General features: G+C 32.7%; 1 protein-coding gene across 2 annotated transcripts in view; it reads right to left on the bottom strand.

Annotated features, from left to right (window-relative positions):
• Nucleotides 1-21,083, bottom strand: part of TDRD3 (tudor domain containing 3) — a 138,580-nt gene that overhangs the window by 33,672 nt on the left and 83,825 nt on the right. For both annotated transcript variants that reach the window (XM_049778950.1, XM_049778951.1), the window contains exons 10-12: nt 20,689-20,814; nt 10,157-11,004; nt 5,334-5,459 (exon numbers count right to left, since the gene is read on the bottom strand). In XM_049778950.1, the coding sequence (XP_049634907.1) occupies nt 5,334-5,459; nt 10,157-11,004; nt 20,689-20,814 (1,100 nt within the window). The remainder of the gene's footprint in view (nt 1-5,333; nt 5,460-10,156; nt 11,005-20,688; nt 20,815-21,083) is intronic.

Raw genomic sequence — 21,083 nt, 5'->3', positions numbered from 1 at the left:
TAGGAATTATTCTCTATTATATGTTTCCATTTAACATTTTAACTATAGAATAATTTATGGACTTTTTTATTAATTTTATTTAAAATTGAAAAACTTTTCAATGTGCTTTCTAGGATGTCATTATAAAAGAAATTTTATACAAAGTTCTTGAAAAGTAAAACTTAAAAATAGCTTTAAGTATGTTAAGATTATAAAATATATAATTATTATTATAATACTTTATAAAAAGAGCTTGTCATGGTAGGGAGATGGTGTGGCTTGGGAGCATGAGGAAGGGACCCTGGTAATGGTGAAGGAAAATTAGAGACTTCAGGGAAGACGGGTAATGGAAGTTTGTATGAATGAAATCCTGTCACTAACAGAACTGTAAATGATGTACAATGGGGGTGGGGGTAACAAACATTTCCAAAAATAGATCTTACTTTGAAATAGATTTTAAAAAGTAATAAGATTGGGGAAATAGCTAATAGGGCAGAGGACAGGCCATGCCTATGTGAGACCTGGGTTCAATTCTTAACAATATGGTTCCTCAAGGATTTCAAGGAATGGATCTTGAGAACCATGCTGGGAAATGTCCCTGAGCACTGCTACATATGATCCTCTTGCATAAAAAAATATTTAAGAAAATAAAATTCTTTAAATTATCTTTTGTCCAGCCATATTAATTTTATTTTCAAACTAAGATTAAAAGACCTGATTGGTGGCTCAGCAGTAGGGTGTTTTCCTTGCACACAGCTGACCTAGGATGGACCGTGGTTTGATCTCCCTGTGTTCCATATGTCTCCTGAGCCAGGAGCATTTGTTGAGCAAGGAGTAACCCCTGAGTGTCATAGGGTGTGACCACCCCCCCCCAAAAAAAGACCCGAGTTAACAGGATTTTCTTCCCCAAAACCTTGTTTTAAAGCTCCAAGAAGTAAATCAGATAGTATAGGAGTTAAGGTGTTTGTTGTGCACAAAGCTGACACTAATTCAATCTTCTAAACCTGGATCTCAACCACTGCCAGGAGTGATCCCTAAGCACAGAACCAGGAGTTAACTCTGTTAGGTGTGGTCCAAAAAACAAGGAAGTAAAAAATTTTAAGAGGTAACATACTTTCATGAAACCTTTAGTCGTTTCATGTATTTACTACTGCTACAACTTTCTCAAAACTTTGTGTGTGTGTTGTGTCACCTGAAACAAATGTGCAATTAATATTATTAAATAAATGAACAATACAGAAAAATTCTTAAGGTAATTTTATAATCTAAAAGATGATTCATCTGCTACTTTCCAGACTGTCCAAGATGATATAAGGTCTTTGAAGTATCATGTAAACAGAACACAAGTTGATTATTGATCACCTCCCAATATAATGCAAATATTACAAACTTCTAAAAACTTTTTAAAAGTTTAGAAACCATTCTAAATTATTTTTCTAAATATTTTCTAAATTATTTTTCATTAGGTCTCAACAGAATCCCGACCACAAGCATCTTGGAAAATTAGAATTTAATAATTATCTTTACAGGTTGAGAAAAGCAATCCAGAGGCAAATGCATCATAAAAAGTATTTATCTTTCAAATTGTGATAGTCCAGTGGGCAGGGTGCTTGCCTTGTTCGCTGCTGACCCCTGATTTATCCCCAAAGCCACATATGATTTGGAAAGTGCTGCTCGAAGTGAACCCTGAGATCAGAGAAAGGAATAAGCCTTGAGAATGAGCAGGTATAGCCCTAAACAAAAACAAACAAAAATATCTGTCTGAGCAGCTGTCCTAGTCTTTTACAGTTATTTTAAATTGCTGCATTGTTTTACTGATTGATTGGTACTCATTTTTAGAACCAAAAAGAACGAATTTGGAAAGGATATGCAGTGAACATGAGCAAGTTTTTTACCCTAATACCTTTTAATACAGTGGTTAGAATAAAAAAATAATATAAGGTTCTCCCAACTTAATCTTACAAATAATGAAATTCCATAAATGATTCACATACTTTGATAAAATAAGGAAAATTTTACAAACATTGAAAGCAACTTAGTTTATTCAGTTAAGAATAAGTTGCAAACTTATGTCATAAATAAGTTCACAATAATAGACATTCAAATTCAGAAAATATTTTATGATAACTAAAGGAACCAGATGAAATCTAGCTAGTTCAAAAAATTAAGGAAAGCTTACTAACATGCTTAATAAATAATTCTGAAGGAAATATGACAAAATCATAATCATATTATGTTTTAGTTTCCTAAACTATCATTGCTAAATATGTTCCAAATATAAAAAAGAATATTCTGACAGATTGAGGAAACAGTTCATTGTTCTACAGATATGAGTTATGAGGAATAATTCATGAGCCTTGTGAAAAAAGTATCAAACTTAAACTATTAATGTGATTTTATTTTAATTTTTCATATGGCTATTAATATCCTAGTGTCAATATTTCACACTTATTTATTTATGTATTCTTACATGTTTAAGAGACACTATGAGCAGTGATTTCAATCAATGCATTGGTTTTTATGCAAGCCATTTGAAAAATAATTTGAAATATTTTTCCAGTAACTATTGAAAATAATAAATGATCAATGCTACATTTAAAAAAATATGGTCTCCAAAATTGTGCGCAATAGTAAAAATTAACTTTAAGAAACAAAAATTCATAATTAGAAACAACAATGTATATGTGTAATGAAAGACAAAAAAATTTCCCACTGCACAGAGTAATAGTGCTAAGGCTTCTAACAATTTTGTTGTATTTTTGCAGCCTTTTAATTTTCCACTATAATTTGCCAATAAAAATTACTTTTTTATTGGTAGAATCAATGTTTTCATTTTGATAATTTTGTAAATTTTATTAAAAATTGTTACAATTCTTCAGTTCAAAAAGAAAAATATACTTATTAGATACTCTCAGAGGCTAAGCAAATTAACTCTGTTAAAAGTATGGATAAAGCAATTTTCTACAAAGCTTTTTATACATACATACACAGATATACTTTAAAAGTTTGAGAGATAAACAAAGACATGTTAAGTTGATAGTTTTTATGTATCAAGAAGAAGCTGTCTCTAAAATAGTCTATAATTCATGCATATATAGAAATGATAAAGCCTTTTCAACATTATCAATAAATAATTATGTTCATGATCCAAACCATTTGCTATATAACTTATGCAAAATCATAAACTATCAATACTCAATGATTATCTATAAATAGAAATTAATTTCCTGATTCCTTCCAACAAAATATTTCAGGTTCCAAATTTCCTTCAAAATGTTTCAAGCAAATATAATATATATTTAAACTTGCAGAAAGACTGAACAGGTCAAAAAATAGCATATTTATATTATACACACACACACACACACACACACAAAATATATGGGCAGGAAGTGTATGCAAGTATTGTTATGATTCAGAAAAAAGCATCATTGTATGTGATGTGACATTTGATAAACTTGTTTTTCAGTCAAGATTTTATGAACCTAAAAGTCAATGTTACTGCATGAGAACAATCAAGATGTAAAAAAATTATTTACTATAAAAAAGCATTATCACTCAAAATGTCTCTGAATAAAAAATCTATGATATGAAATGATGAATGTCCTCATCAGTTATGAACATTCTGAAACATAAAAAGTAAAGAGAAATTTTAAAAATTCAATCTTTTTAGAAGAGTAAATTAACATTTTATTAAATGCTTTTCTTTTGTTAAATGTCAAAAAAATGGGGTTTATAAACCTCAAATAGTCTAAAATAGATATCCATTTTTAAATCTAATGGATAAAAATATTAGAGAACACACACTGAATTGCAAGCCAGGATCCAACTCAGAGAAATATAAAATGAGTAGTTACTTTTACCAGACAAATCAACTTAAGATAAACAGAAAATAGAAAATAAAAATGGTTATCATATTGGAATAAGAGCAAAAATACAGTTATATAAAAAGTTCCTCTAAGGAAAGAAAAAGACTGATGGTATTTCAGTCTGCAAAGGGAAATGCAGCTACAAGGTAAAGAATCAGAATGAGAACACATTATACATACAAACTACTATTAGTACATTGTAAATCATGAAATTATAAAGTATTCTGGAAATGACAGTTTTTCTAGAACAAAATATAAGGAAAAAGACCCATGGTCCAGTGCTATTTTGAGTTTTGTTGTTATCTATATTTTGGGGAATACATTTATGAAAATAAGGTTTGCAAAATTTTGTGCAATAGTAGATTCCAGTAAAAATTAAATGAATTAGGGAACTACATAGGATCCTCCTATAGGAGGTTATATTAGGAGGACAATTCTAAAATAGATGATAAAAAAATGGAGAGACCAATAATGAACCTAAAATAAAGCAGCTCATGAGAAAAAGAGCAAGAATACTGACTGAATAATACAATTTTGTTTTTGTTTTTGTGCCACATCTGGCGGTGCTCATGGGTTACTGAACTCAGAAATCACTTCTAGCAGGCTTGGGGGACATTATGGGATGCCGAGAATAGAACCTCAGTCTGCCGGGATCGGCCGCGTGCAAGGCAAATGCCCTGCCACTGTGTTATAACTCCAGCCCCTGGGTAATACAATTTTGTAATATATCTTCAGATTTTAGAAAACTAACCTTCCAAATAAAAGTTTTTTTAAAAAAAATCCACAAACTTGAAAGAAAAAGATTTAACTTTATGAAACTAATTTTAATATGGCTTATCCTCTTTTTTATTTTTTGCTCAGTTGAAGTTGAAACCTATATACAGTCCCATAAAAATATAAAATAAATTTCATGAGACAAATACATTTTGAATTATATCATAAAAATTATCACGCAGTTTTGACATAACATTTGGCAACAACGTAATCAAACACATAAATGGAAATATTATATAGCTACTATACGCATTTAGATATATGTAATAAAAGCAGGATGCATTCATATATAATTTAAAGTATTTTCTAAACCTGTGACTAAAGAAATAAGAATGTACATGTATTCAATAGGAATTTTACTTTGACACCTTCTAGACACAAATCAAATTTACAGTAACAAACCAGAAAAGAACAAAATCTGTATTAAAAACCATTTTATACAAACAAATGTAGGGCAAACATGTAAATAAGGACATCTATTTAATATAACACATATATTAACATATAACCTCATTATACACAAAATTAATTTTAATACATTTATTCTTATTTTAATTCCGTGTAATTATTAGATTAAATCTTACTTTAGGGATAGCCAATTAAAAGCATATTTAATATACTTCACTTGCAAATTCTGTATGAATCTGACTAATCTTTTAAAGCTATGAACTGTCTTCAAAATGGCTTATGTCTTTGTATAGAATCACGTACCCATGGCTCTGTTTGAATGGGCCTGATGTTGCTCAATAGCACTTCTTCGTAGTTTCCATAATCGATGAATTTAACAACTGCTGTCATACCTGAAGAATGGAGAGCTTCAACTTCTGCTCGGTAAAACTAAGGGGAATAAAGAATTTTAAATGGCAAAAGGGTATACAAAGGGCAGTATATGATGAGACTGCAGATAATAAATGACAATTTATTAAAAAAAGTAATTATAGTAGGAAGTTTAACGCCTATCAGCAGTTACACTTTTTCTTGTAAGATTAGAACTTTTAAGATCTCTTTTAGCAAATGTCAAATACAGTATCTTTTAGAAAATAAATTATGGGGTAATATTTAAGAAAGAAAAAATGGGTAATTACAAGCTGGCTAAAAAATAAATTATTTTACCCACATGAGGTTGGTCACATATTGAGCTACAGCAGTATTTAAGAACAGTACTAAGAGGATCAGTACAAATTCCATATGCTGCAAAGAATGTAAGGGGCTTACTGGAAGGGCATCTGCTATTTGGAGGGAGCTAATGGAGAAATATTAATCTTCAATAAGGGCATTTGAATACTTTTTATAACACTGATGATTTGGGGAATAGAGTGATAGCACAGTAGTGGGGCATTTGCCTTGCAAACAGCCATCTCGGGATGGACCCGGATTTGATCCCAGCATCCCAAATGGTCCTCCAATCCTGCCAAGAGCAATTTCTGAGCTCAGTGTCAGAAGTAATTCCTGAGTTCACATATGTGTGCTCTGTAAATTATTTTGTTCACGTCTGGGCCTATACTTAAATTGCAAATCTTCTAAGATTATTATGTCAATACAGGTAAATAAGTTAAACAAAAATGAGTTATGTTACAAAAAAAAGATGCTATCATAGATTCAACGAATCCTATGTACACATAGGCTATACACATAGGCTATACACATAGGCTGTACACAAGGCTATACCCCTTAATTTCTATTGTAATGTAAAACAGTGATAAACAAATACTTTAAAACTTACATATAAGATAGAAATTATTGTATCAAGGTGCATATATATGATGCTTAACATAATAAAGAATTCAGGAAGAGCTTCCCAGCACATGATCATATCCGATAGATGATAATGAATATAATATCCAAGGACGAAGATAGCTTAGTCAAGCAAAAAGCAAAGTAGGGTATTCCAGGAAAAGTTAGAGATTAAACATGAGCACAGGAAAAACAAATTTCTTAATTAGTGTCTTCTATGAAAAAGTCAAATATAGGAAATTAGACAGGACAAGAAGGCAAGGTCAATTGACAGAGAATCCAAATTTATGTTTATATCTTGTATTTACTAATATGGGTATATGATTCTAACTAAAAGACTATTACATGGTCTATAAAAAGTTTCTTTTTTCTTCTGGTTTTTGAGTCACACCTGGTAACGCTCAGGTGTTACTCCTGGCAGGCATGGGGGACCATAAGGGATGCCAGGAATTGAACCACTGTCCATCCTGAATAGGCTGTGTGCAAGGCAAACGCCCTACCGCTGTGCTATCCCTCTGGCCCATTGTTTTGGTGACATTTCTAATAACAAGAGGAATAGGGTTTTAAAAAAAAACTTTATTATTTATTGGTTGATAGGTTTGGGGGCCATTCCCAGCAGTGCTCAGGGGTCATTCCTGCACTCAGAAACTGTCCCTGGCAGGCTGGGTGACCAGATGGGATGCCAGGAATTGAATCAGGTCCCTCCCGGGACAGCCACATGCAAAGCAAACACCCTACCACTGTGCTAGCTCTCTGGCCCTAAGAGAAATAGGTTTAAGGAATGGTGTCAATTTGGAAGTTGCTGCATTCTAGTTGAGAGGATAGAAAGAATTAAATTAGTTACAGCAGTTGAGAGGGAAGATAACTGTCTCAAATTCTCAACTCCTAGTTCTAAATAAAGTATTTTAAAGACTTTTTAAGTCATAAATTATACTAATTTAATTAAATAGCTCTAGAATATCACAGTGCAATTAAGATTATGGTTCCTTAATGACAATTATAGTCAATGCCCTTTCGTAAATCCTGAACTCATATCTGGCCACAAAACTGAAAGGTTGCATACTCTTGACAAGACATTTAAAAGTTCTCTCTTAAATTAGGTGGCTTCAGAAGATAACAAGTGACCACATCTTTTAAGGGTAAATATTGTTTACTTTATAAGCTTAGTGGTATAATCTATAGAGAGCAAATACTCATTCACTTTAAACTCAAGTATATGCCTTATTACAGTTAAATTACCTTAATCTTCTAATCTTACCCCATTATTCTAAGGTTATTCTAGAATAGAAATACATTTGGGCATTGCTAAGAACTGTCTTTCAGAAGATACATGGCATATCTTGAATTTATTCAAGAGAGGCAATAAATGAGTTATTGATTTTGAAAGATAATTACACTTCAAAGCAAAGCTTTTTATTGACAATATCATTAGTTATTTGAAGAAACTTGGGTAATTTGGGTAGCACAGCCAGAATCTTCACCTTATATATTTCAAGCACCTGAGGGGAGCAACTCAAATATAATTTGCAAAATATTCAAATTCATTAGAATGCTGGGCTGCTATGTCTAATATCTGGTTATCTAAAGATATTTTATTATTCTGTTTTGTTTCTGACTTCTTAAATTATTAAACATATCATAGTTTTATAGGATGCAGAAGAAATATTTAAGAGGTTCTAGGAAGTGTTTGATGCTATCAATGACTCATCTTATAGTTTTTATTTTGTTGGTATTAGTTTTGCTTTTATTGCTATCACATTAAACCTGTAGCATGTCAATGAGAATCCCAAATTATTTACAAAAATTTTCAAACTATTACTGAGCTTGAACTTCAATTACTTACTTACATTCATGACATCATCAATAACCTCACTGAGCATTAATAGTCTTTTCCCATTTCACTTATTCAACCTTCCACACCAGTATCTAATACCAGTCGCCACTCTAAAGTTAGCTTTATAAAGCAACACTGATCAATACCATGAGGGTGATACAAAAGAGAAAACAATCTCCAGTATACCCAAATCAAACATCCTGTATTGGGGGACAGATATACAGCAGTTAGGGGACTTGACTTGCTAGCAGCCAACCAAGTTCATTTCCCAGGATTTCTTACGGGCCCCCAAACTTCATCAGGTGTGGCCCATAAAATGAAAATAAAAACAGTGAGTAAGCAATCTGAATTGGAAAAGTAAGTCTGAAAGCAAAAACACCTGTGTTTGCTTTCCAAATCTTTCTAATAGAATAGTAGTTGGGTGAAGGTGAGAGGGAAGAGAGGAGAGGGAGAGTGAGAGAGAGAGGGAGGGGGAAATGAAAAGGAAGGGAGAGGGAGGGGGAGGAGAGGGGGGGAGAGGAAGAGAATATAAGTCACACTAACTTCTTCGCACTTATTTTATCTTTCAGATCTCCCCAGCCGCCTAACCAGTCTGTCTCCCTATATAACTTTTTCCTCTAGAACTAATTAACAGACAAACATGTATAAAATTATTAATACTAAGTGATGAGCAGGGCTGCACAGAAAAACTAGACAGCATAGCCCTGCTTTCAAATTGTGTGAATTCTTAAAATTGATTAGAAAGACAATATTATATAGGGCAAGTGAAAAAAATATTCTAGAAGAAAGTCTGAACCATGTTTGAACCATGCCCTCAAGAGTAAAAGTAGTTGGTAAATTATGTAGGGCAAAAGTAAGAAAGACCCTTTTCTCTAAGGTTCCTTCTGTCTTCTTTTCTCTGTAATCTTTTTCCTTTCAGAAAATTCTTTTTTTTTTTTTGTTTTTCGGGCCACATCTGTTTGATGCTCAGGGGTTACTCCTGGCTAAGCACTCAGAAACTGCCCCTGAATTAGCACTCAGAAATTGACCCTGGCTTGGGGGAACCATATGGGACGTCGGGGGATCGAACCGCGGTCCTTCCTTGGCTAGAGTTTGCAAGGCAGACACCTTACCTCTAGCACCACCTTGCCGGCCCCAAAAAATTCTTTTATTTGAGCCATCATATGTCTGCTTTACTTCATTTATTTTGGCTTTTCTTACCTTTTTCCCTTTTATTTTAGTTAGTATATAATGTAAAACTGGAGAATATTTACATTAGAACTAGAGCCATAGTAACAGAGCTAAGGCATGCAAGTAGGCTACTGTAGTTTGATTCTTCTCAAAACTTGATCATCCAAGTAGTTCTGACAGAGACTGCCAAGAGCCAGGAATAGCTCGAGACCACTGCCAGATGTGTCGATGCCCCAGCCCTACCTGGAAGAAATGCTTCCATCATAGGTCAATTAATAATTAAAGAGCGAACATTAGCATAATAGTCAAACTCTGAAAAAATAAGTCAATGTATATATTTTTAAGTCTAAATATGAATAGATTAACTTTTTGTGATTCAACTGAATTTCTTCCTTGTGAAGCAATATAATTTTACTGAAAAGAATAGTAAACATTACTAGTTCAGTTGGTAATGAAAATCAATCAATTTTCCTTAAACTAAAAACCTAACCAAATCTTGAAATATTTTTTGACAATAAAATAAAACTGATCTCCCTAGACATTCTTTCCAAGTTAATTTTCATTCTTTTTTATAAACATTTTATTTTTATAAACATATATTTTATAATATATAAATATTTTATATAAATATTTATAATATATTTTATAAACATTTCATTCTTTTTTATAAGCATAAATGTTCAAAGATTGCAAATATGTATAATATGAAATAAAACTTACATTCTTAAAGCATATAGCTTCACTAAAATGTTGTATTTTATAACATCATTATGTAATATTCGTATAGCATGCTTACCTTGTTGTCTTCCCAATAAAGAGCAAAACATTCATCTCCAGGTTTCCACAATTTTGCAAACTCCATAGGAAGAGAGGTATCTAGTACTTTTTCTGGCTTAATTGGCCCAGATCTTCTCTTGGGTCCACTGTTATAAAATATTTTCTCATCATAGGATGCAGCTGTCAAGGGTCCTGCTGGTTTAATAGGCCCTACTTGTCTTCCCTTCAGTGTCATTTCTGACTCTCCATTCATAACACTAATAAAGCTATTTGTTTGGACAGGATTTTGGTAATCAGTATTTACATTAAAATGTTTTTCAATTTTTACACCACTGAAAGTTTCATTACTTATTGTTCGTGGTTTTCTGTCATAAAAGTGATCAGGATTTGCTGTATAGTTTTCTTTTCTCCCACGTTTTTGATGATTACAATCTATAGATTCTTGAGTAAGAGGAATTTCTTTTGCTTCTGTGTAGGATGAAACTTTTCCTAATCTGTTTTGCATAGAGTTATCCCTTTTTTTAAAAGCACCATCATTGTGCTGAGAAGTTAAAGGGTATGACGTTTCTTTAGTTCTATCATATCTAGAGTATGGTCTATCACACTTGATTCTCTCCTCAGTCCACACATCAGATCCTGAAGAAGTACTTGGTCTTTCAGAACCTCTGCTTCTAGATAATCCACCACTTTCTAAAACTGACTTTGAATTTTGGACGTCTCTTTGAAAACGAGGAGGTTTCTCATTTCTTGGCTGCCTGGTATCATTTCTAGGAAGATATCTAGGTTGATTATCTTTTATTCCATTTTGTTCAGTATTTGATAGTCTGTGTTGTCCCTGATGAAGCTGTTGCTGTTGTGATTTAGGTTCTGAAAAGTAAAATATATGAGAGATATTAAAATTGTTAACAATTATATTTAAATGCATAAATATTAATATAACTATTAAAGGACTGACAAAATTATTGAAGCATTAATATTTTTCATGTATTTCCAACCTTTATGGGGGGGATTGGGTCACACCTGGCAGTATTCAGAGCTTATTTCAAGCTCTATGTTAGAAAACACTCCTGATGTTGCTCCAGGAATGATATGGAGTGCTGAAAATTTAACTGTGGGCAGGCCAAGTACAAGCATGTTAACTATCCTTGGAGTATCTCTTCAGCTTCCTTATTTTCTTAATACCTGCTTCCTTAGAGTCCTGTATTTAGAATGTAGTCCCCTGCGGTCAGTCACATTAATATAATAAAGCAAAGATGTGAATGGACCATAAAAAAATGAAGGGAGACTAAAAAGTCATTTTGCATAAAATGTTAGAATTCTTATAACTATAAATATATGTGCATAATATATAGCACATATAGATATGCAATTCTATGCATCCATTCCTCAATATATTACTTAAATATAAACTGCTAGTTAAGAAGCTGTTAAGTCAAACCTTGCTCAACTACTTTCTAAATTTGGAAAAATAGAGTTATCGTGGTTACATGGATCTTGTCTTTGTAAATGAGTCTTCCCCCCAAATTTTCTGGCTCTGAAATTGTTAAGTGTTTGAATTAAATATCACCTACAGAAAAGAATTAAAAGTTTTCTTGAAATTAAAATTACCAAAGTAATTAAGGCAGATGCTAGATGAGAACACAGAGAAAAAAAGACAAAAAATATGACTATGGTTTATGTTGTCAATTAATGTCTAACTTTAAAACAAAAGCAACAACATGGTGAATAAATATTGAAAGATAATTTAGTTGCAGTATTTCACATAGCAACATATATTTTATAATCTTATTATACAAACTATCCAAAATGTGCCATGTCATTTTTACTTTCTTCCTTGGTTGTTTTACACAAGCTTATATAACATTAGATATATTAACTGACCTTTGGCATACATGTCTTTCTTCTTTTGTCAGACATTAAGCTCACAAGATTTCTCAAGGAAGGTACAATTGACATATTGGATGAGGCTCATTCAGCATTGCAGGAAAATTAGCTTTTTTAACCTCGTGGCACTAAATGCCAAAGTATCCTCTCCCCACGCATTCCTAGTTACTGTGACTAACAAATCAGTCTTCCCATATTTCCAAATACCCTTAGGACAAAAAAATATTAGGTAAAATGCTTGAAACAAGAAAGAACTATAAAGTTCATGAATAACAACAAAACGAGACACAGACTGTGTCTGGAAAAAAAATATTTTTCAGCAGAATCAGAAAAGTTGGAAAAATCATTCTAATAGGCTTTAAATATCTTTGAAATTAAAAAAAGATTATTTTCTAAATATATATGCAGTCAAGCAGCCCATTTATGGTGACTAAAACATTTTTTAAGGTTTAAAACACTAGTCAAGATCACTTACATAGAAAATAGTCTCTAAAAATGATCTTTTCCTAAGATCTTTTTATTAACACAAACAACTTTAAAACCCACTATAACCATATTATTTTTTTCCTTTGGAGAAGACAAATTGTCACATTCAGTTTCTGCTGGCACAGTTCATTATCTAGAAATAAAGATTCAAGGAAGCAAGAATCGTACTAATTATAAACAGAAAAAATATGAACATTTTTAACTTAAAGCCTGTATTGCATTTGTCCTAAAAATTATCAGAAAATAAAAACAGCAGTTTCCTCTTGATGACTATCCATTATGTATTAGACCCACTTCACTAACACTATACATAGAACTAGCTTTGACCCTGAAATAAATTTTGCCTACCCAGAACTAGTATGGGGGCCTGGAGATCTAACAGAGCCCTGCTTCAAGGTTCAAACAACAAAGCAACAGGCCCACAACATGGCCAAGCTTCTCAAGCAGGGACCCAGTTATACAGCCCAGGACTGCTATAGGTGACCCCAATAAAAAAAAGAATAAAAGAAAAAAATCAGCTTCTAAAATAAGTGTAATATAAAATCTCCTTATTTGGTGTGAACTGATTTGAGAAGTCAAATACGCTGTGTTTAGGAATTAATTTTCCTAAATTTTTCTCATTAGGATTACTGATATTTTAGATGGTCAAGGAATATAAATAAATCACACATTTGAGGAGTAACTAAGTTTCCTAAACTATATATGAATGACCATGGATATAGAATAAAAACTAATTAGCCTTGATTAGTGTGGAAATTTATTTCAATTCTTCTAGAATAAAAACAAAGACTGTACATTTAACTGATGATGCACATTATAGACTAAACAAGTAACTTAATAAATAATGAAAAGTTCACTTCTTTTTTTTAATTATCTTTATTTAAACACCCTAATTACAAATATGATTGTGGTTGGGTTTCAGTTATGTAAAGAACACTCCTGCTTCACCAGTGCAACATTCCCATCACCAATATCCCAAATTTCCCTCCTCCCTACCTCACCCCACCTGTACTCTTAGAGAGGCTTTCTACTTCCCTCATTTACTCACATTGTTATGATAGTTCTCAGTGTAGTTATTTCTCTAACTGCATTCACCACTCTTTATGGTGAGCTTCATGTCGTGAGCTGGACCTTCCAGCCCTCCTCCTTTGTCTCTGAGGATTATTGCAAAAATGTCTTTTATTTTTTTAAAACCCATAGATGAGACTATTCTGCGCCTATCTCTCTCCCCCTCTGACTTATTTCACTCAGCATAATGGATTCCATGTACATAAAAAGTTCACTTCTATTATTATGCAAAAATAATATAGCAAGAATCTATAAATTATATTTTAAAACAGGAATTTTTAGAAAACAATTTTGTGGTCAGAGAAATTGTACAAAATATAGTGTGCTTTCCTTGCACATGGCCAACAAAAATTCCAATCCCAGTACCCCGAATTCTACCAGGAGTGATCTCTGAGTGCAGAGCCAGAAATAAACCTTAAGCAGGGCTGGGTTGGATGTGGACCCAAAACAAAACAAAATCTTTTAATAAATAAATACAAAAAAGATTATTAAAAAAATGGGCTTTGGGTATGGCGAGTTCTTCTTGGACATAGTGGCAAACGCAGTTCCATTCATGCCTCCAACAAGACTGTGACTGATATGCAAAAAGACATCCCTGGCAATAGTGGATTAATTCCTCTTGGGTAGATGGGGAGGGGTGGTTTTAACCAATGTCTATTCCTGTGCTCCAACAAGAGTGTTGCCACTCTTGTGTCACTCCATGACTGCACATTCCTTCTACTCAAGGAGCCCACCACCACAACACAAAAAAATACTAGTACACTGCAAAATCACAATGATAAAACATATAATCCCATCATGCTTAGTGAATGAAAACAGTAGTTCTGATGACCCAACTACTGTCAGCCACCTATTTTTAGCCTCTCTGATAAGGATTTTAAAGAGTAAATGTTGAGTGTGTTCAAAGAACTGAAAAAAAAAAAAAAAAACCATGGGATAGACGCATAATAAGATTCAAGAGGATATGAAAGTAAAAATGAGAAAACTTCAAACAGAAATAACAAGACTGAAAAACTTAAAAGGCAAAATTAAGAAAACTCACTGGAAGGCCTCACCTACAAGTAACAGTTGCTGAGGACAGAATCAGTAAGCTGGAAGATGAGCTACAAAACATCTCATACAATAAGAAGTTTGAAAAGACCTTTAAATAATGACAAAAGATGGAAAAATACTTTAAATTAGTAAACAGACAACAATAGAACAATGGGATATATATGAGAAGCAATGTAAGTATCACTGGGGTCCCAGAGTGCCAGGAAGAAACCTCCCTTGAAGAATCAACAGTCAAAGGCATCATTGCTGAGAAGGTCTAGACCTAACGAAGAGTGCATACACTCACATTCTTAAGACTAGCAACTAAGAGAATGAAATAAAAGCTCCCCAAAACACAGACTAGGCACAATGATAAAAAAAATAGAAATAGAACACTGAAAGCAACAAAAGCAAAGAAGAAAAAACATACAAAGAAGCATCATTAAGATTTGTAACAGACTTATCACAAGCAACCCTCCAGGTCCAAAAGGCAATGGTAGGATATGGTGAAAAAAAAAAACTCAATGAAATGAATGCCTCACCACAAATACTTCACCAAGCTAGACTCACACTGAGTTTTGAAGGAGGATTTTTATCTTCATGGATTTTACTGATTCAAAACCAAACTTAAAAGAAGTACTAAGGGGCTACTTTAAGGCAAAATAAACCCCACAAATTCACCAAACATCTACAAAGAGATGGCACAAAATCCCATGACAATAATCTCAATGTCAATGGACTAAATAAATATACCAATCAAGAGACAGTGTGGCAAAATGGATCAAAAAACTGAATCCAACATTCTGCAGCCTGCAATAAACACATTTAAATAGTCAGAGGAAACACAGACTCAAAGTCAAAGATCATAAGATATAACTGCAAGAAAACAAACTCCTTAAAAAGGCTAGGTGGCCATACTAATATCAGGTGACAGACTTCAGGCATAACAAGAGGCAGAGAGGTTCATTTCTTAATTATCAAAGAATATGTATATATGGAAAAATCACACTCCTAAATATACAGTCACTCAACGAGGGGCCATCAAAATATTGGGTTTTCTCCATTTTTCTGGACCTATGCAAACATTGGTGATTACCACTATCACACCTTTACTACATTTTTTTTACTCTTATCCTTTAAGGAAAAAAAATACAACTTACTGAACTTAAAAACAAATTACTGTAGTAGAATGCCTGTCTAGAATACAGGTAGGGGATGAGAAGGGGAGAGGGGGTAATATTGCACTGGTAAAGGGGGGTGTTCTGGTTATGACTGTAACCCAAATATGATCATGTTACTTAAATAAAAAAATATATTCAATAAAAAAAGAAATAAAACTGAAGAATTAAATTAAGAGTCATGACTACTCAACTAAATGTTCTTTACAGCTTGCTCTCAAGATCATGTTTTTTTTCTTTTTATCTCCTTCACTTTTTAAATGAGTTTCATTGAAAATTATCTTGCTTCACCAAATAAATAAATAAATGATCTCTACTTAGATTATTACTTCCTGCTATACTCATAACTATCGACAGGCAATTTTAGTATTCTTATTTTACAAGTAAAGAAACAATGTAATTCAATTAAAACCTAAAGAGAAAAAAACGCTGAAACTGGATTTAAATGTATCTAAAGACTAACAACATCATTTTTCTACTATGCAAGCTATGTAGAAAAACAAAGCAAATCAAGAATATTAGTTACAATTTTATTGAGATGCAGAAATCACAAGGGCTCTTTCAGAATTCCCAACAGACTGACAAATAAATTTGTAAAATAGCACTACAAGAATGATGATCTAATGAAAATTCCTTTAATAGAGAAGTGATATTTAGAGGCTCACAAATTGGCATTTGAAGATAGCATACAGTATTTGAAGAATGGCACTATTGAAGGATCGACACTAACATGAAAACCTTTTGTAATTTCATAACTTTATTTTTGTTTTGTTTCCATTTATGAGATTAAACATATCTCCTTGTTTTATCCTAAGAATATAGCCATCATTCCATGTAGCGATACTCTTTACAATTTTAATTGGTTATAATTTAATTTATAGTAGTAATTTGAAAGTTGTTTCCAAATATTGCTATGAAAACAACTTTAACTGAAATCTAAGTTACATTATTTGCACCTTGGAGAAATAGTACATCAGGTAAGGTGTTTGTCCCACACAAATCTGAGACAGGTTCAATCCCTGACACCCTACATAGTCCCACAAACCCTCCCAGAGTGATCCATGAGTAAAGAGCCAGGAGTCAGCACTAAACACCACTGAGTGTGGCCTAAAATCAAAAACAAAAAAATTTTGATCACTGACACACAAAAAACTGTGTCACTATTATTTTCTTTAAATTGATTTGTGACTGTAATACACATAAATAACAATACTTATAATCTGTAATAATGTTAGAAAATCATAATTCTCTTCATCAGCTATCCCTATAAGGCATTAAACAATACACAAAGACAATAAAATGTCAAACTCCTCCATTTACCCTTTCACCTATATCAATAACAAGGTGATAAACTCAAAAAGAATGTGAAAAACATTTACAGGAACAATAATCTTTTATTATATGGCTTGCTCTTTAAGCCTGTGTTCTCCCTTGAACATGTGTCTCATTTGCCTGTCTCTGCTCTGTATTTTTGCTACCTGTGTTCTCTGGAAGACAATTCAACCCTTTCTCTCCTCCCACATATATTTTCTTTCTCTCCACTCATATCTTTCTAAATCAATTTCAATAAGAACTATCTTACTTCACCAAGAAATTATACACATAATCTTCTATAATTTTCTACTTATTTACTGTAACTCCACCCTGGATTTAGGTGTACCGACCTGAGACCCGCCCTTTTCTGGGAGGGGTCTTGGGAACTGGATATTAGGTGTAACCTTACCTGCAAGACCCCTCCCATTCCGGGGAGTGTTCTTGGAAGGTTATATAAAGCCTTTGACCCAGGAGATTAGGGTCTTTGCCCTTTTGGCTTTTGGCGGGCTCTCCCCTTTTGGTCTTTGACCAGCATGGAGGTCAAAGGAAGATGGCTGAAAGGAGTTAAGATGCAAGGCTGCCTAAGAATGGCTTTGCTTGAAAGGTTAGGATAGAAGCCACACATATGGTGGATAGGGATGAATAAAGTTGATGCTTCCTGATGCCTGTCTCTGGATGAGTCTGATTCCGCCTTCACCTAAACCTGGGACCCGCCGGCTGAATGGGGGTTGCGGAGCCACGTGGCCTGGAGTGGCAGAGAAAGATCCCTCCATCCTTCACCATCCAGCCCCATCCTTAATTATTTGATACAACAATTTACCCTTTATGCAAATACCTTTTTTCCTTCCTTTTTACTATCGTAAAAGTAAAGAGTTTAGGATTAGAAGGGCAACTACTGAAAATCAGCATTGGTCAGAAAAGCAATTAAAACAATAAAATAATAAAGGCAGCAGTATTTTAAGTCTAAGTATTTCTTAGTCATTCAAAATAACTAGTTAGCTCTCTTTTTGCAATAAAACTTTGAAATACTATTAAGTATTATAGGTTGCAAGTATGCCACTCATGTTTGATTATTGTATTGAAAATTTCTTCTAAGTCTTTATATTTTGAGCAATGGTATTTATAATGGTAGTTACATAAAAATGTTCATGCTAAGTATTCTTATGGGTCCATTGTTTTCTCTTGCATTTATCTTAGTATGTTTCTTTGAAGTTGAATAGAATTCCTCTATTTCCCTAAATTCTTTGAAAGGGCTAATTTGAAAGGGGTAATTGTATTTCTTCACAATTTACCAGAAACTGGTATAAATACTACATATAACATACCATATTTACAAAATATAGTATCTTATGATTATAACCATAGAATATATATTTATCATATATAGCTAAAAATACCAAGCAAACCTCATTGCTTTCATACCAAAATCCTTTCATGAATTTGTATGTTATCTAGATAAAATAAAAATTTCACAGTACACAATGCTATTGATCAACTTCCAGTTTATCATTTCTATCCATGCTTTGAGGCCATTTCTGTCCCTTAATTTCTCAGGCAAAAACAGGTGCTCAGATACTCTACACTCAAACCTCCCACTGCCGAGGCTGTATTTCCTCTAAAACTCCTCAACCTTATCTCAAAGCCACATCTTTGCTCATATACTATGTTGGTTAATTTGCCTTCTTACATAGTTCTGTTAGAGGAAAAGATGTTTTCTGAAAACAATGGTTATCAAGTAAAAATGAGACCTGTAAAGTCTACATAATACTAGAAACATATTATTTTGCAATTTTGAGAACTCATGAAAATAAGATATTAAACAATAGAAAAATAGGGTCCAGAATACTTTGTAATGCCCATATTTTTCTTATATTTAAACTGATAGTGTTTCAAATTAGTACCTGATATAATTACAGCAAACTGTACTAAAACAATATTCTAAAATAACAGGTGTGTTCATAAAAGAGTTACTCCCCCAAAGCAAATTTCTCTAACAATGATGTTTGCTTCTGAGTACAGTTTTCATGTCGCATATCTTAATTTTGATACCTTATTCCAAATGAAATGCTAATATTACTTCATATTGTTGGCTTAGCACGTGTTGTGAGAATTGGAGCACTGCAGACATAGGTCACAGCAGAATTATTCTCAATTACAGCCTCATGATTCAAAAGACACTATAGAAGTCAAAAGCAAATGCAGGAAAACAGAAGGATAAAAAGTAATCAAAGGAGCTCTCATTGGGAAAATATAGAGTTTGGAACAAAAGTATTTAGGAAAAGCAGATATTCTCCTGTTAGTCTTCTGAGGCAAACAAACACTAGTGAACATTCTACAGAGGGATTCAAGCAGCAGGATTCAAGGGTGTCTAGTGAAAGAAATCTACAGGTAATATTAATCAAGAAAACAAGGACTTCAGTCCAATACCAACAAGGTACTACACTAAATCATGCTAACAATTAGTGAGCTTATTATAAAGGATATCAGCTATATAAGGCAATATCAAAAACCCAATGAAGTCCTTATTTTAGTTATGTGATATATTCAGCAATTAAACTGTGCCACTCCTAACCCACAAGAAAACAAAAGATCTTAGTAAATTTGTTTGTATAAACTTGATTTTGTGGTTTTGTGGATTTATTATACAAGAGAAAATCACCAAACACATCATGGTTAAAAAACAAGAATATGAGCTGGAGCGGTGCCACAAGATGTTGGGTGTTTGCCTTGCATGCGCTAATCTAGAAAGGACTGCAGTTTGATCCTCTGGTGTCCCATCTGGTCCCCCAAGCCAGAAGCAATTTCTGAGCACATAGCCAGAAGTAACCCCTAAGCATCACCAGTTGTAGCCCAAACAAGAAAAAAAAAACACCAAAAAAACATTTCTTTGACATTTGTTTGCTTAAAACTTCATTAACATCAGATATTTATTGTCTTAACAGTAAACTGCCTTTTGTATTGAATCTACCAAATAAACTTCTAGTTTCATGAAATACAGATCCTTCACATTTAAAACAAAAACATTTTACTCAAGTTTGTTTGATAAAAACTATGTTAGAAAAAACAATTTTAAAATGTACTCCCTAGCTTTATACAATATATTTAAAAATTTAATATTTTAGAAAATATTTCCATATTCCATACTTACTATTAATCTAAAACACTTTAAAATGTTACATTGTGAGAAGATATATGTCTTCATAAAATATGTAGTACATTAAAAAATATTCTAATTCGTAATCAAAATAAGCCAAATAAACTCATGATTTTAAGCTCTGTAACATAGCAACCTCCTTTTAAGTTGAATCAGTAATCAGTAAAGTTGGGAGGAGGGAATGTGATATATGTGATATATATATATCATAAAACTATACAATAAAATAAACATAATAAACAATAAAACAACAAATAAACATTTAGCATTTTCATAATGTAACGAAGTTTTTTCTATGCTTTTTTTCAAACAGGTAATTTGTAACTAAATATTTATAAAATACAGAATAAAGAAAAATGTCAGTTATTCACAAAAAGTTTTTGCACAATTCACATAAACTTTGGTCTTTTAAAAATCTATTTTAAATTAGCCTACCTTCCATATTCAAAGTTCCCATTTTAGACTCCAAGAAATCAAATAATGTGCTTGGTGCTGATGGCCTTGCATTTCCCAATTCCTCTTCATCTTCAGATCTTATACGTCCCCTACCTTTGCCTTTACCTTAAAGGTAAAACAAAGTCTATTTATTATATACATTAAAACAAAAGGAGAAAATTCACAAAATATAATTAGCAATTATCTAATTTTTTATGTATATACTTCTTTCTGTACTTTAATGTATTGTCTGTTTTTTTCACAAGTAAACTTGTTTGTTTGGAGGTTTTGTTCGTTTTGGTTTGGAGATCATAACATGTAGTGTGCTCAGGGATTACTCCTGGCTCTCTACTCCTAAGTAGTGCTTAAGGTGCCACATAATGTGCCAGGGATCC

This window comes from Suncus etruscus, chromosome 8 (genome assembly GCF_024139225.1).
Source record: "Suncus etruscus isolate mSunEtr1 chromosome 8, mSunEtr1.pri.cur, whole genome shotgun sequence".
NCBI classification, from domain to species: Eukaryota; Metazoa; Chordata; class Mammalia; order Eulipotyphla; family Soricidae; genus Suncus; species Suncus etruscus.
Note: the sequence above shows the minus strand (reverse complement) of the source record. Positions and strands in the feature narration are given on the sequence as shown.